Source organism: Choloepus didactylus, chromosome 3 (assembly GCF_015220235.1).
Source record: "Choloepus didactylus isolate mChoDid1 chromosome 3, mChoDid1.pri, whole genome shotgun sequence".
In the NCBI taxonomy this organism is placed as follows: Eukaryota; Metazoa; Chordata; class Mammalia; order Pilosa; family Megalonychidae; genus Choloepus; species Choloepus didactylus.
In genome coordinates this window covers 25,223,259-25,239,375 of record NC_051309.1, presented here as the reverse complement: position 1 = coordinate 25,239,375, position 16,117 = coordinate 25,223,259, and the positions used below count along the sequence as shown (strand labels likewise).

The window sequence follows — 16,117 nt, the reverse complement described above, 5'->3', positions numbered from 1 at the left end:
AGTTATGCAAACAGTAATTATAAACTAATTTATTGAACATCTATTATGTGGAAGGCTTCATTCCAATTCAGGTAATTTTACTGGACCCTTTGAAAGGGTCTTACCAGAGAGACTTATAAATCACTGTAGTTGCCCTTTTTGGAAGTGGAATTCTATTGGCTTTTATAAACACTAACTTGATTTTCAAAATTTAGTTTTATATTTTATTTATATTTTAAATATATTTTACCTTCTTATCCTTGCATATATGCAAGAGATTAGCTATAGAAGGCTCTTTGTTTACAGTGTCAGCATCTTAAAAAAATGATCATTTCTATTCATTAAATAGAACCTGCACATTCATCCTAGCTTCCTATGAATTCCATTGTGAGGATGGAAGAACATTTCCTTCAAAACTTCTGAAAATTTGAAGAATGGGCAGTGTTTTGAAAAAGAACTGATTTGGTTTACTTTATTTTTCATTGTTAGTTTCCTAGCCATTTAATTCAAGTACTCATACAAGTTTGAATTAACCCCTTTCTTTTGGTCCAAGTTTTGCACCCCCTGGCCAAGATTGTTTTAAATATTTTATCCATGTTTTCTAGTATTTTGTTTTCACTTTATTGTACCATCTTGAGTGACCTGTTTATACCAAGGAAGTAGTTTATTCTTCTGTTCTCATTTCTTTTACTTGATTAGATATCTTAAGTTTGAAACACAGCAAATGTATTAGCCCTTTAACCAAAACAAAGCTGTGTGTTTTGGCTGCTGGTCTTAAGTATTTTGGTTGTCATAAGAACGATGACGCTGTACGTATGACAGATGTGGTTTTAATATTTTCTTTTTCCTTTATTTTTACCCAGTTTGTTGAATTAGACATGCATTAAAGCATTGTAGATTCCAGTTTATTCAAAATACTATATTGCCTTTCCATGTGACTATTTACATCTAGTATTTTGTTGTCATTGTGACTAATATTATGCTATATATATAATTCCATTGTGACTGTAACAAGATTGGAGTTAATACTGTGTGTGATATTGGTGCTGAGAATATAATTAAATTGAACTTCATTCCTTTACTAATAAAAGGAACAATAAGTGTATAAAGGGCTGTTCTAATATAGTATCACTGGCTCTTCCCTGATGTGGTTGGGGAGGTAAGATGTGAAACAAGAAGGTAGTTTGAGTGTTATGTGAATGGTATGTATAATTTCACACAGAAGGGGGTATTTCTTCTGACTAGAAGGGTAGTAGCAAATAGTATAAATCATTTCTGGGTACTTTAGGTGGATGAACTAGGTTTTAAGTAGGGCAGAAGTTCCCATGTTGTCTCAGTTGTTGATACTTTAATGTCTCGGTAATGTTTTCATTGTACCACAGGCCAAAATAGATACCTTGGAATTCTATTTAATTAAGTAGTTAAGTCCAAACAACATTGTATTTATGTCCTGACAGCTTAACCTTTAAAAAAATACGCATACATTTAAAGAAAAAATATTTTTATGTCATTCTTCAATAACCACCATTATTTGATAATGTGACGTATGTGCCTGTTGACCATTGTTCAATTTCTCAAACACTGGAATTAGATTGGACACTGCCACCCTTATTTTCTGTTCTTCAGTGATTTTGTCTTATATGTTTTATCACAGCAACTACCAAAAATTCAGCTTCTCAAAGATGACATCAAAAGGAATGTAGTGTAAGCTGTTGAAACACCCTCTTCAAGCTCATAGTTCTGTAATGTTCTGCATGTTGAGTATGGAAAACAATAATATAAATTTGTTTTGAAAAAGGCGAGTACATATTTACTTTGCCTTGGAAATAGGTATCATTTAACAGGTTGAACCAGCAATTTACTGTACCATCTCGAGTGACCTGTTTATACAAAGTAAGTAGTTTATTCTTCTGTTGGCTGTACACATAGAAGTTAAGGTTATAAAGTAATCTAAACTTGGACTGTTTGAATGCTTATACAATGGCTATGGGATTACACACAGGAAACCTTAATATTGAAGAATAAAATGTCTTGCTTTTTTAAGCTGCTGTGTTGACATGGGAAATCAGGTTTGCTTAAAATCCACTTGACATAACTTCATAGAACTGCATAGACTGGAAAATATAGTGCTAGCCATTATGTCATATGCACAAGTGTGTGTCCTTAAGCACTATGTGTTTAATTATTCCTTTCCTCCATCCTTGTTCTTCATCTCCTGTACTTCTTGATCTCTAAGTACTTATAAAGGCTTTTTAGAGGATATGGAAAACAGTAAGCTTAATTATTCAGTGTGAACAGAGCAAATCATTTATAAGATAACCTTTGAAGAAGATAGAATTTCTTTGGGTCATGTTGAATCTTTAGAAACACAGTTTTGAACTATCTGCATATTTAGTTATGGCAAAATAAAACCTATACTTTGAAAGATAACCAAACTCTAACAGTATTGAAATAGCACCATATAACCAGGATTTTCACAACAGATTTAAGTTCTTCAGGGTATAAATTAGGGCTTATAAAAGGCACATGGTGCAACTGGTACACTGAATTTGGTTCCCATTTAAATATATTCCTAGCATTATTCACCCTTTGTTTTTAGGGAGTGGAGATACGTGTGTATTTCCTTTAAAAATAATTCAGATTCAAAATACGGATTTATTGCTTGATTTTAACTTCAGATTTTGCCTACTAAAACAGTTCTTTCAGACATATGTCTGATAGAAAATTAAAAAGATAAAAATGTTACACAATAAGTTTCTCTGCTTCTCTTTTCTCTTAACCATCGAGTTACCCTCCTGGCTGTGGTCTTTGTTAACCAATTCCTTAGAGATATTTAGAAAATCTCTAGAATATGTACAGTTAACATATTTATATATATGGGACCTCCCCTCCCCCCCATACTAGTTAGTATGAAAACAGTATTCAGCACTTTATTGCTTTTACTTGCATTGTATCTTGGAGGTTGTTCCAGAAGAGTAAATATAAAGCAGCCTCCTTTTTAATGACTGGGAAGCACTTTATGGTTGTACACTGGTTTATATGACTAATTTTATTGATGGACATCCACATTTGCCATTTCTACTATTAGAAACAGTTGCTGTTCTGAGTACCTTCATACAGCTTTGTGCACACATTTTTTCACACATGCAGGTGTATATCTTTGAAATCTTTACAAATGAAATTGGTTGGGTCAAAGGGTGTTCTAGTTTGCTAATGCCGCAGAATGCAAAACACCAGAGATGGATAGGCTTTTGTAAAACGGGGGTTTATTTCACTATGCAGTTACAGTCTTAAGGCCACAAAGCATCCAAGGTAACACATCAGCAATCGGGTACCCTCACCGGAGGATGGCCAATGACGTCCAGAAAACCTCTGCTAGCTAGGAAGGCAGCCGGCGTCTGCTCCAAAGCTCCGGCCTCAAAACAGCTTTCTCCCAGGACGTTCCTCTCTAGCAAGCTTGCTTCTCTTCAAAACATCACTCCCAGCTGCACTCTCTTTTCTCTCTTTGAGTCAGCTCATTTATATAGCTCCACCAATCAAGGCCCACCCCGAATGGGTGGGGCCACACCTCCATGGGAACATCTCATCAAAATTATCTCCCACAGCTGGGTGGGGCACACTCCAAGCAAATCCAACCAGCACCAAAAACTTCTGCCCCACACAAGACCACAAAGATAATGGCATTTGGGGGACACAGTACACTCAAACCGGCACAAAGGGTATTTTTAAATTTTGTTCAGCGGTTGTCAGATTGCCCTCCATAGGGATTTTATTTACTCCCACAAGTAAGGAATAAGCGAGCATTGTTTCTCTTACCCCTGCCAACACTGCATTGTGAAATTTTTTTTATCTTTGTCAGTCTTGTAAGGGAAAAATGGAATCTCATGGTTTTAATTTGCATTTCTTTTGTATGGGATTGAGTGTAATTTATGAGCTGTTTGTATTTCTGTTTGGAATCTGGGACTGGTGCTTTCCTCATCTTTCCAGAAGGATTACTGCTACCTGGTTGACAGCCATCTGTAAGGTTCTATTTTAAAATGCATCCCAATTTCAGGGAAGTAAAATATGAAAAAAATGTACAGTGATAGAATTGATGAAATCTGATATCTGTTCATAATCTTTGCTCATCTTTCTATGGTTGATTGACCTTTTTTCTTATTTGATTTATAGGAGCTCAACAAAATTAGCACTTTGGCTATAAATAGCAGTTTTTTGCCTAGTTTGTTATTGTTTCTTGCTTTTGTTTGCGATACTTCCTGCCATGTGGAAATTTGAATTTTGTATGAGTACTTGAATTAACCACTTAACTTTGGTCTAAGTTTTGCATCCCCTGGCCAAGATTATTTTAAATATTTTATCCATGTTTTTCTAATATTTCATTTTCATTTTAAATTTTTGATCAGTCTTGAATTGGGGAGGGGGCATGCATGGAAGGTTTGAGGTAGGGATTCAGGAAGTTTCTCTCACAACTCCTCCACCTGTGCCAAGTAACATGACATTAAGTTATCGGTGATTGCTTCCCCACGTATATTGTTTTTTCATCATTCGTAATGAACACTAGTCATTGACATTCATTAAAGCTAGGAATAACAGATATATAGTTTATCTTATTCAAATTTTTTAAAATGACTTTAATTTTGGGAAAACATTGTTCACCTTTGTGTAGTTCTCCTTTTTTCCTGTCTTTGTGATTTTTCTTTGAGCCAGACAACTTGCATGTTTAAAAAATTATAAATAACACATTTTGTATGTAATGTATTACTGTTCTTTGTTCAGATGAGAAGTGGTGGCATCAGGTGATGTCCGCTGGCTGGGGTCAAGAGTTAGTGATTGGTTGGTTGGTTGTCGTGCTATGCCATCTGCGTGTGCTCATTGCAAAACATACTTGCAAGCTAGGTTAGCACTACTTAGCACACTGGATTTTTTGTTTTATTTTATTAATACTCAACAGCACTATTCCCCCTGTTAAAGTTACGGTTGGGAACTTGAACTGTTTCTAACTTATTCCAAGGTTGTTTTTACTGCTTTGCACATCGACATTGCTTATTCTGCCTCTCATTTAACTTGATGTAGACTAGTGCTTCTCAAACTTTAGTAAGCACTAGAAACATGTGAAAGCTTGTTAGAATATTGCTGTGCCTCACCCCCCAAATTTCTGATTCAGGTAGGTCTGAGATTTGTATTTCTAACACGAATTTTTTATTTATTTATTTTTTATTTTTTTGGTAACAAGTTGCTTGGTGATGCTGATGGTTTTGAAAAATGAGTCTCTTCACTGAAACAGAAAAACCAGATAAGAGGGCACTCAGTAAAATGTAGAGTTGGCTCTCTTGACATTTTACTTATTTGTTATTGAACCGTTAAAACTATGTAATAGCAATTTTATTATTCTGACTCCCTGTTCTCATGACTCACTCTTTAGTCTAGGTTGATATTTCATTACTACTTTGAAAGTTAGTAAAACTTGAGTTAGATAAAGGAAAAGGGTCTGTGGTTTTTATAGGACACTAGAACATGGTTCTGTATTTCCTCTGCTCTTTGTCAGATCACCTTGGATTTATAGCAGAACTATTCAGCAAATCATTAGGGGTCTTTTTGCTATTTTATCTGTACATACAATTATTCTTTTATCTGGAACTTTAAAGAAGAGCATGTGTTAGTGTAGGAGTTGCCCAGGGGTCAGTATACCTGATACCTAGTCTTGGTAAGCTAACTTGTTTTGAGACCCTAGAAGAGTCATTAAACTGCCAGTAATTAGTTTTCTTCAGCTGAAAGAGAAGCAGATTTGGCTATATTTTTAAGAGACCATCCAACTTGCAAAAGCTCTTTGGTACAAATGGCCAACTTCCCACATTAACTGATGATGCAGGAGATACTTAACTGTAGCATTCTAATGGAATTGGATCACTGGGTGTTGATCCAATTAATATTGAGGCACTATTAAGAACCCGGAAGACAGATGTTCAGGTTTTGTTGACCATTTAACGTAATATGCAGTGTTGTCAAAGCATGACAAATAATTCCATTAATTTAATTCATGATTTTTATAATCTGCCATTTGTAATGTTTCCGCTCTTCTCAGAAAAATATAAAAGAAGGGCTTTTTGGGTCAGTCATTCTTTTGAATGCCTTCATACTGTTGTGGCTATCCAGGCTTGAGGAAAGTGCAAAGAGAAAAGGTCAAAGTGAAGAAAGCAATCTTTTTAATGAGTTTTAAGGAATTTTCAAGTTGAGGTCTGATTATTTCAATAGGTCTGTGACTTTTCTCACATTTTTAAGATCTGAAATTGGGATGCTTCTTGCAGCATATGCAAGGACTTGTAATTGATGGCAGTTTGGTCATTGCCATTGCCTGTACATGCTTGAATTTGATGTAGCTGTACATATTGTTATCTCAGGTAAGTCATTCGGCGTTGTTGAAACTACATATATTGACATTTTAAAGTTTGCTAATTAAAATGCCTTCAAGAGATTACACTAGGATTCCATGTTGAAATGAATAGTTATTGAGTATCCAGAAAGGCCTGGAAACTGAGTAGCAGCATGTAAATTTGATAGTAGTTAAGAGAATCTTTGACTTTAGAAGAATGAACAGTTCAATCTTTTTTCTTGCAAAGCAGCAAAGTACCTTGTTAGTCAAAGGAAGTTACCAGTAAGTGGATGAAACAATTATGTTTTGTTACTGAAGTAATGTGTAAAAGAGAATTACCTGTCACTTGTAGGTAGTGGATATGAAGGTAGAAGAAATTACCAAAGGCCCCAAACAGATAGAGAAATTTCAAAACACCTAGAGGCTAAATCAAAGCACTTAGAGGCTAAAGTGTAGCTGATTCATGTACTATGCTGGACTGTCGTTAAGGCATTTAGTCATAGTTTAATTGACAGTGTTTTTTCTTTCATAGTCTTATTTAAAATAATCTTGGAGCTAATGCTGTTTTCAGTTCCAGAAATATGGTAGTTTATTTTAAAAAATATGGCTAAAGAGGAAAAGCATAAAACATAAATTAAGTAAAGATGAATTTGTTTGCCAAAAGTCTTCTTAAATTTAGAATTAAGTTTAGGTGAAATACAGAGAAGGATTTACTTATATTGTAGGCTGTTTGCTAAACTTATTGTTCCAACAGATGGCGTTAGCTAAAAATACCAAGTTCATCCATGAAAGATTAGATTATATTAATTCATAAAGAAGAGAGCCAAGCTGATGAAGTCATAAATGTTGACTTCTGATTTTTATAAAGCTTTTAGATCTGTAAGTAAAATCTGAGCTAAGTCTTCACATTTAAAGGCAGGCTGCTTTGTTCAGGTGCCAAACGAAGGATAGTTCTTTTGTATTGACAGTAGTGGCCAGAGTGGAATGGAGAGAAGACGGCAGACTACATAGCCATTCTGCAAACTATCCTTCAACTGATTGCCTGGATTCTTGTCTGAATCTGCAGGGTGCCTCTCCCTCTTCTGTGCTGTGCTTTTTCTTGAGCCATCTGCAAGCCTGGTTTCCATCTCTTTTTGGTTCATTCATCAATCTGATGCCCTTCACCTTTTTTCTTCTAAATGCTGAGTATCTTCCAGTACTAAACATTTCTGGAGTACTGAAATCTTCCCTCTTGTTCCCAGCGACTTTATGAACGTATTCCTTTTTGTGCTTCTTTATGGTCATCTCATTGAATTGTTAGGGTGGATGAAAGGAGAGCTGGTAGACCCACATGCTCTGGGAGCCTAGGAGCCTGTTGTTAGTTATTAAATGAGGAATTATTAGGGCTTTAAAAAAATGTACATTGGCATTTTATTGGTATGATGTCATAAAATAACTTTAAATGATGTTTTGGTTTTCTTTTGCAGATTGAATATTAAAAAAGTTTTTTTAAGAAATCCATTTTTTAAAAATGATTTTTATTTTGGCATTTCTGTGAAACCGTGTAATCATTATATTCCATAATCAAGCTTATCTTCTCAACACATTTCAGTATTAACAGCCTCTCTTGGCAAGACTTGATGATGTACATAACTTGGTTGATGTATACTACAAAGTTTTCTAATTTTGCAACTGATTTTGAAATCATTGCAGATTTGTTATGAGCAAAAGTTTAATTTGGCTTACCTAACATGTTAGATAATTTTGGCTTACCGAACGTCTTTATGTCATGATGTTTAGTTTTAAAACTGCCTAAATGAACGTTGACTGAGGTGTTCTTTGTGAATATAGGTATATGACTGACGGAATGTTACTTCGTGAAGCTATGAATGATCCCCTGCTGGAACGTTATGGTGTAATAATTCTTGATGAGGCTCATGAAAGGACATTGGCTACAGATATTCTCATGGGTGTTCTGAAGGAAGTTGTAAGACAGCGATCAGATTTAAAGGTGAAGTAATTTCTTTCACCCATTTAGTTAATAAAATAGATTTATATGTAAATATATAGGAACACAGACCAGTTACTCTAATCATGGACCTTTATAGTTAATCTTTTCAATTGTAAAAGAAGCAACTAACATATACCTAAGGTGATATATTCTTTACTTTTATGTCTTCATTTTAGACAGTAAGTATCCTTCTCCCACTTTTTAATAATGTATTTTAAAGCCATATCTTTTGAATTTTTAACTCATCCAGTTTTTTTAATCTAGTAGCACAGTATTTTTGTAAACTCAGTGCTCACTGTACCCTTTAGTAAGTCCAGAAGCCTCCTTCTTTAAGGATTAAATCTTTGTCCTTCAGATTTATGTCCTTGTCCCAACACATACACATCCATTATAAGTTATAATGCCGAAGAGTGGGAGTAACTATACCCAGAGCTGGCAGCTCCTGAAATGCATTTGCTTGCTGTAGTTCCTTGCTTTCTTCCTGTTCTTTGAACACTGGCCTGTGTTACTGTGTTGATAAGGGCTTAAACCTGACTGAATATTTTCTAAAATTTCTGTCCCCCAAAATTTATGAAATTCCCATTTTTACAATGTTTAGTGTATTGTCTGTGTTTTTAACATTTGTTGTGACTTTAAATTTCTTATCCTTCCTGACTGGGCAGAAAGCTTCTTGACCTTAACAAAAAAAATTGAGGTCTGTGTATGTATAAGAGTGTTTGTTTATAAAAATTAAATTTATGATTTTGAAGAATGTATGTGAAGAACTATGAGTGCTACCATTGATTACACTTATATGAATTATTAAGGTTTTAGGGAGAAACTCAATTTAAACCTGAAGTTGTAAACTTTTAGAAAGTTTTATAAGAAAGTCTTCTACTGAAGTAAATTTTAATGGGTTAATTACAGTCTTGCAGACCTTTGCATCTTTTATTACTATGACTTTTACAACAGTATGAATGACTCCTGCTCAATTTCAGGAATTTTTTCAAAAGAAGTCTTGCCTGTTAAAGCAAGAAAATTTATATCTGGTCCATTGATTTTTTTTTTTTTTTTTTTTTTTTTAATCATCATTTTATTGAGATATATTCACATACCACGCAGTCATACAAAACAAATCGTACTTTCGATTGTTTACAGTACCATTACATAGTTGTACATTCATCACCTAAATCAATCCCTGACACCTTCATTAGCACACACACGAAAATAACAAGAATAATAATTAGAGTGAAAAAGAGCAATTGAAGTAAAAAAGAACACTGGGTACCTTTATCTGTTTGTTTGCTTCCCCTACTTTTCTACACATCCATCCATAAACTAGACAAAGTGGAGTTTGGTCCTTATGGCATTCCCAATCCCACTGTCACCCCTCATAAGCTACATTTTTATACAACTGTCTTCGAGATTCATGGGTTCTGGGTTGTAGTTTAAAAGTTTCAGGTATCCACCACCAGCTACCCCAATTCTTTAGAACCTAAAAAAGGTTGTCTAAAGTGTGCATAAGAGTGCCCACCAGAGTGATCTCTCGGCTCGTTTTGGAATATCTCTGCCACTGAAGCTTATTTCATTTCCTTTCACATCCCCCTTTTGGTCAAGAAGATGTTCTCCATACCACGATGCCGGGTCTACATTCCTCCCCGGGAGTCATATTCCACGTTGCCAGGGAGATTCACTTCCCTGGGTGTCTGATCCCACGTAGGGGGGAGGGCAGTGATTTCACCTTTCAAGTTGGCTTAGCCAGAGAGACAGGGCCACATCTGAGCAACAAAGAGGCATTCAGGAGGAGACTCTTAGGCACAAATACAGGGAGGCCTAGCCTCTCCTTTGCAGCAACCGTCTTCCCAAGGGTAAAACTTATGGTAGAGGGCTCAACCCATCAAACCACCAGTCCCCTATGTCTGTGGTCATGTTAGCAACCATGGAGGTGGGGTAGGCGAATACCCCTGCATTCTCCACAGGCTCCTCAAGGGGGCACTACATCTTTTTTTTTTTTTTTTCCTTGTTTGTCTTTTTTCTTTTTTTTTTTTTTTTAACTTTCCCTTCTTTTTTAAATCAACTGTATGAAAAAAAAAGTTAAAAAGAAAACAAACATACAATAAAAGAACATTTCAAAGAGACCAAAACAAGGGAGTAAGAAAAAGACAACTAACCTAAGATAACTGCTTAACTTCCAACATGTTCCTACTTTACCCCAAGAAAGTTACATAATATAGCAACATTTCAGTGAACTTGTTCCTACTACATCCATCAGAAATTAACAGACCATAGTCATTTCTGGGCATCCCCAGAACGTTAAATAGCTTATCTGTTCTTCTTGGATTATTGTTCCCCCTTCCTTAATTGCTCTCTACTGCTAGTTCCCCTACATTCTACATTATAAACCATTTGTTTTACATTTTTCAAAGTTCACATTAGTGGTAGCATATAATATTTCTCTTTTTGTGCCTGGCTTATTTCACTCAGCATTATGTCTTCAAGGTTCATCCATGTTGTCATATGTTTCACCAGATCGTTCCTTCTTACTGCCGCGTAGTATTCCATCGTGTGTATATACCACATTTTATTTATCCACTCATCTGTTGAAGGACATTTGGGTTGTTTCCATCTCTTGGCAATTGTGAATAATGCTGCTATGAACATTGGCGTGCAGATATCTGTTCGTGTCACTGCTTTCCGATCTTCCGGGTATATACCGAGAAGTGCAATCGCTGGATCGAATGGTAGCTCTATATCTAGTTTTCTAAGGAACTGCCAGACTGACTTCCAGAGTGGCTGAACCATTATACAGTCCCACCAACAATGAATAAGAGTTCCAGTTTCTCCACATCCCCTCCAGCATTTGTAGTTTCCTGTTTGTTTAATGGCAGCCATTCTAATCGGTGTTAGATGGTATCTCATTGTGGTCTTCATTTGCATCTCTCGAATAGCTAGTGAAGCTGAACATTTTTTCATGTGTTTCTTGGCCATTTGTATTTCCTCTTCAGAGAACTGTCTTTTCATATCTTTTGCCCATTTTATAATTGGGCTGTCTGTACAATTGTCATTGAGTTGTAGGATTTCTTTGTATATGCAAGATATCAGTCTTTTGTCAGATACATGGTTTCCAAAAATTTTTTCCCATTGAGTTGGCTGCCTCTTTACCTTTTTGAGAAATTCCTTTGAGGTGCAGAAACTTCTAAGCTTGAGGAGTTCCCATTTATCTATTTTCTCTTTTGTTGCTTGTGCTTTGGGTGTAAAGTCTAGGAAGTGGCCGCCTAATACAAGGTCTTGAAGATGTTTTCCTACATTATCTTCTAGGAGTTTTATGGTACTTTCTTTTATATTGAGATCTTTGGTCCATTTTGAGTTAATTTTTGTGTAGGGGGTGAGGTAGGGGTCCTCTTTCATTCTTTTGGATATGGATATCCAACTCTCCCAGCCCCATTTGTTGAAAAGACCATTATGACTCAGTTCGGTGACTTTGGGGGCCTTATCAAAGATCAGTTGGCCATAGATCTGAGGGTCTATCTCTGAATTCTCAATTCGATTCCATTGATCTATATGTCTATCTTTGTGCCAGTACCATGCTGTTTTGGCAACTGTGGCTTTATAATAAGCTTCAAAGTCAGGGAGTGTAAGTCCTCCCACTTCGTTTTTCTTTTTTAGAGTATCTTTAGCAATTCGAGGCATCTTCCCTTTCCAAATAAATTTGATCACTAGCTTTTCCAAGTCTGCAAAGTAGGTTGTTGGAATTTTGATTGGGATTGCATTGAATCTGTAGATGAGTTTGGGTAGAATTGACATCTTAATGACATTTAGCCTTCCTATCCATGAACATGGAATATTTTTCCATCTTTTAAGGTCCCCTTCTATTTCTTTTAGTAGAGTTATGTAGTTTTCTTTGTATAGGTCTTTTACATCTTTGGTTAAGTTGATTCCTAGGTACTTGATTTTTTTAGTTGCTATTGAAAATGGTATCTTTTTCTTGAGTGTCTCTTCAGTTTGTTCATTTCTAGCGTATAGAAACATTACTGACTTATGTGCATTAACCTTGTATCCCGCTACTTTGCTAAATTTGTTTATTAGCTCTAGTAGCTGTATTGTTGATTTCTCAGGGTTTTCTAGATATAAGATCATATCATCTGCAAACAATGACAGTTTTACTTCTTCTTTTCCAATTTGGATGCCTTTTATTTCTTTGTCTTGCCGGATTGCCCTGGCTAGCACTTCCAGCACAATGTTGAATAACAGTGGTGACAGCGGGCATCCTTGTCTTGTAACTGATCTTAGAGGGAAGGCTTTCAGTCTCTCACCATTGAGTACTATGCTGGCTGTGGGTTTTTCATATATGCTCTTTATCATGTTGAGGAAGTTTCCTTCAATTCCTACCTTTTGAAGTGTTTTTATCAAAAAGGGATGTTGGATTTTGTCAAATGCTTTTTCAGCATCTATTGAGATGATCAATTGATTTTTCCCTTTCGAGTTTTTAATGTGTTGTAATACATTGATTGTTTTTCTTATGTTGAACCATCCTTGCATGCCTGGAATGAACCCCACTTGGTCATGGTGTATGATTTTTTTAATGTGTCTTTGGATTCGATTTGCAAGTATTTTGTTGAGGATTTTTGCATCTATATTCATTAGGGAGATTGGCCGGTAGTTTTCCTTTTTTGTAGCATCTTTGCCTGGTTTTGGTATTAGATTGATGTTAGCTTCATAAAATGAGTTAGGTAGTGTTCCATTTTCTTCAATGTTTTGAAAGAGTTTGAGTAAGATTGGTGTCAGTTCTTTCTGGAAAGTTTGGTAGAATTCCCCTGTGAAGCCATCTGGCCCTGGGCATTTATTTGTGGGAAGATTTTTGATGACTGATTGGATCTCTTTGCTTGTGATGGGTTGGTTGAGGTCTTCTATTTCTTCTCTGGTCAGTCTAGGTTGTTCATATGTTTCCAGGAAATTGTCCATTTCTTCTACATTATCCAGTTTGTTGCCATACAGTTGTTCATAATATCCTCTTATAATTTTTTTAATTTCTTCAGGATCTGCAGTTATGTCACCTTTTTCATTCATTATTTTGTTTATATGGGTCTTCTCTCTTTTTGATTTTGTCAGTCTAGCTAGGGGCTTGTCAATCTTGTTGATCTTCTCAAAGAACCAACTTTTGGTGATATTTATCCTTTCTATTGTTTTTTTGTTCTCTATGTCATTTATTTCTGCTTTAATCCTTGTTATTTCTTTTCTTCTACTTGGTTTAGGATTGGTTTGCTGTTCATTTTCTAGCTTCTTCAGTTGATCCATTAGTTCTTTGATTTTGGCTCTTTCTTCCTTTTTAATATATGCGTTTAGTGCTATAAATTTCCCCCTCAGCACTGCTTTTGCTGCATCCCATAGGTTTTGGTATGTTGTGTTCTCATTTTCATTCGTCTCTATATATTTAGCAATTTCTCTTGCTATTTCTTCTTTAACCCACTGATTGTTTAGGAGTGTGTTGTTTAACCTCCAGGTATTTGTGAATTTTCTAAGTCTCTGATGGTTATTGACTTCTAATTGTATTCCATTGTGGTCAGAGAATGTGCTTTGAATAATTTCAATCTTTTTAAATTTATTGAGGCTTGTTTTATGTCCCAGCATATGATCTATTCTGGAGAAAGTTCCATGAGCACTAGAAAAGTATGTGTATCCTGGTGATTTGGGATGTAATGTCCTGTATATGTCTGTTAAATCTAATTCATTTATCAGATTGTTTAGGTTTTCATTTTCCTTATTGGTCTTCTGTCTGGTTGATCTATCTATAGGAGAGAGTGATGTGTTGAAGTCTCCCACAATTATTGTGGAAACATCAGTTGCTTCCTTTAGTTTTGCCAGTGTTTCTCTCATGTATTTTGTGGCACCTTGATTGGGTGCATAGACATTTACAATTGTTATTTCTTCTTGCTGAATTGCCCCTTTTATTAGTATGTAGTGGCCTTCTTTGTCTCTCAAAACATCCCTGCATTTGAAGTCTATTTTATCTGAGATTAATATTGCTACACCTGCTTTCTTTTGGCTGTAGCTTGCATGAAATATTTTTTTCCATCCTTTTCACTTTCAGTTTCTTTGTGTCCCTGTGTCTAAGATGAGTCTCTTGTATGCAACATATTGATGGTTCATTTTTTTTGATCCATTCTGCAAATCTATATCTTTTAATTGGGGAGTTTAATCCATTTACATTCAACGTTAAAACCGTGAAGGCATTTCTTGAATCGGCCATCTTATCCTTTGGATTATGTTTGCCATATTTTTCCCTCTCTCTATTAATATCCTTTATTGTACCCATACCGAATCTCTTTAGTACTGAACCTTTCTCCAAGTCTCTCTGTCCTGTCTTTGTTTCTCTGTCTGTAGGGCTCCCTTTAGTATCTCCAGTAGGGCAGGTCTCTTGTTAGCAAATTCTCTCAGCATTTCTTTGTCTGTGAAAAATTTAAGCTCTCCCTCAAATTTGAAGGAGAGCTTTGCTGGATAAAGTATTCTTGGCTGGAAATTCCTCTCACTCAGAATTTTAAATATATCGTGCCACTGCCTTCTTGCCTCCATGGTGGCTGCTGAGTAGTCACTACTTAGTCTTATGCTGTTTCCTTTGTATGTGGTGAATTGCTTTTCTCTTGCTGCTTTCAGAACTTGCTCCTTCTCTTCTGTGTTTGACAGTGTGATCAGTATATGTCTCGGAGTGGGTTTTTTTGGATTTGTTCTATTTGGAGTTCGCTGTGCATTTATGATTTGTGTATTTATGTTGTTTAGAAGATTTGGGAAGTTTTCCCCAACAATTTCTTTGAATACTCTTCCTAGACCTTTACCCTTTTCTTCCCCTTCTGGGACACCAATGAGTCTTATATTCGGACGTTTCATATTATCTATCATATCCCTGAGGTCCATTTCGAGTTTTTCAATTTTTTTCCCCATTCTTTCTTTTATGCTTTCATTTTCCATTCTGTCATCTTCCAGGTCACTGATTCGTTGTTCAACTTCCTCTAGTCTTGTACTATGAGTGTCCAGAATCTTTTTAATTTGGTCAACAGTTTCTTTAATTTCCATAAGATCATCCATTTTTTTATTTAGTCTTGCAATGTCTTCTTTATGCTCTTCTAGGGTCTTCTTGATTTCCTTCATATCCCGTACTATGGTCTCATTGTTCATCTTTAGTTCTTTGAGTAGCTGCTCTAGGTGCTGTGTCTCTTCTGGTCTTTTGATTTGGGTGCTTGGGCTTGGGTTATCCATATCGTCTGGTTTTTTCATATGCTTTATAATTTTCTGTTGTTTTTGGCCTTGTGGCATTTGCTGAACTTGATAGCGTTCTTTAAGGGTTTGTAGACCAGTTGAAGTCCTTATCTCTAATTTATCAGATCTACAGCTTCGTGGAGTACACTTTCTCTAACTAACCAGCAGGTGGCGTCCACGAGCCACCTGTTCTCCACAAGCCAGATCTCCCCTGCTTAGCCTTTTTGGTGAGTGGGGGAGTGAGTCTTGTGGGGCCCAATTGGTGTACCAAGCTTGCGTGTGTAGTTGGTGTTGCCTGCTCTGTATGTGGGGCGTGTTTCTGGGCAGTCGGGGAGGGGGGGTGGCCCTAACAATCAAATCTCCCTGATGATCCTAGAGTTTTAAAGCTGCTGCAATAGTCTAATCCTTCAGTTCAGTCCTGCCACAGTTTGTCTCTGCCACTGACCCACAAGTCTTTGGTATTGGCGTATGGCTCCTGAGACTTGCAAGTGGGCCCCTCTTCCAGGCCGTGCACCCCGGGTCCTCTGTTGAGGGATGACTGTGCTATG

The 16,117-nt window shown here is 36.2% G+C and overlaps 1 protein-coding gene across 1 annotated transcript in view; it reads left to right on the top strand.

Annotated features, from left to right (window-relative positions):
- The window catches only part of DHX15 (DEAH-box helicase 15), a 70,286-nt gene that overhangs the window by 17,896 nt on the left and 36,273 nt on the right, over positions 1-16,117 (top strand). Inside the window, exon 4 of the mRNA XM_037829511.1 lies at positions 8,180-8,339. Coding sequence (XP_037685439.1) covers positions 8,180-8,339 — 160 coding nt within the window. The remainder of the gene's footprint in view (positions 1-8,179; positions 8,340-16,117) is intronic.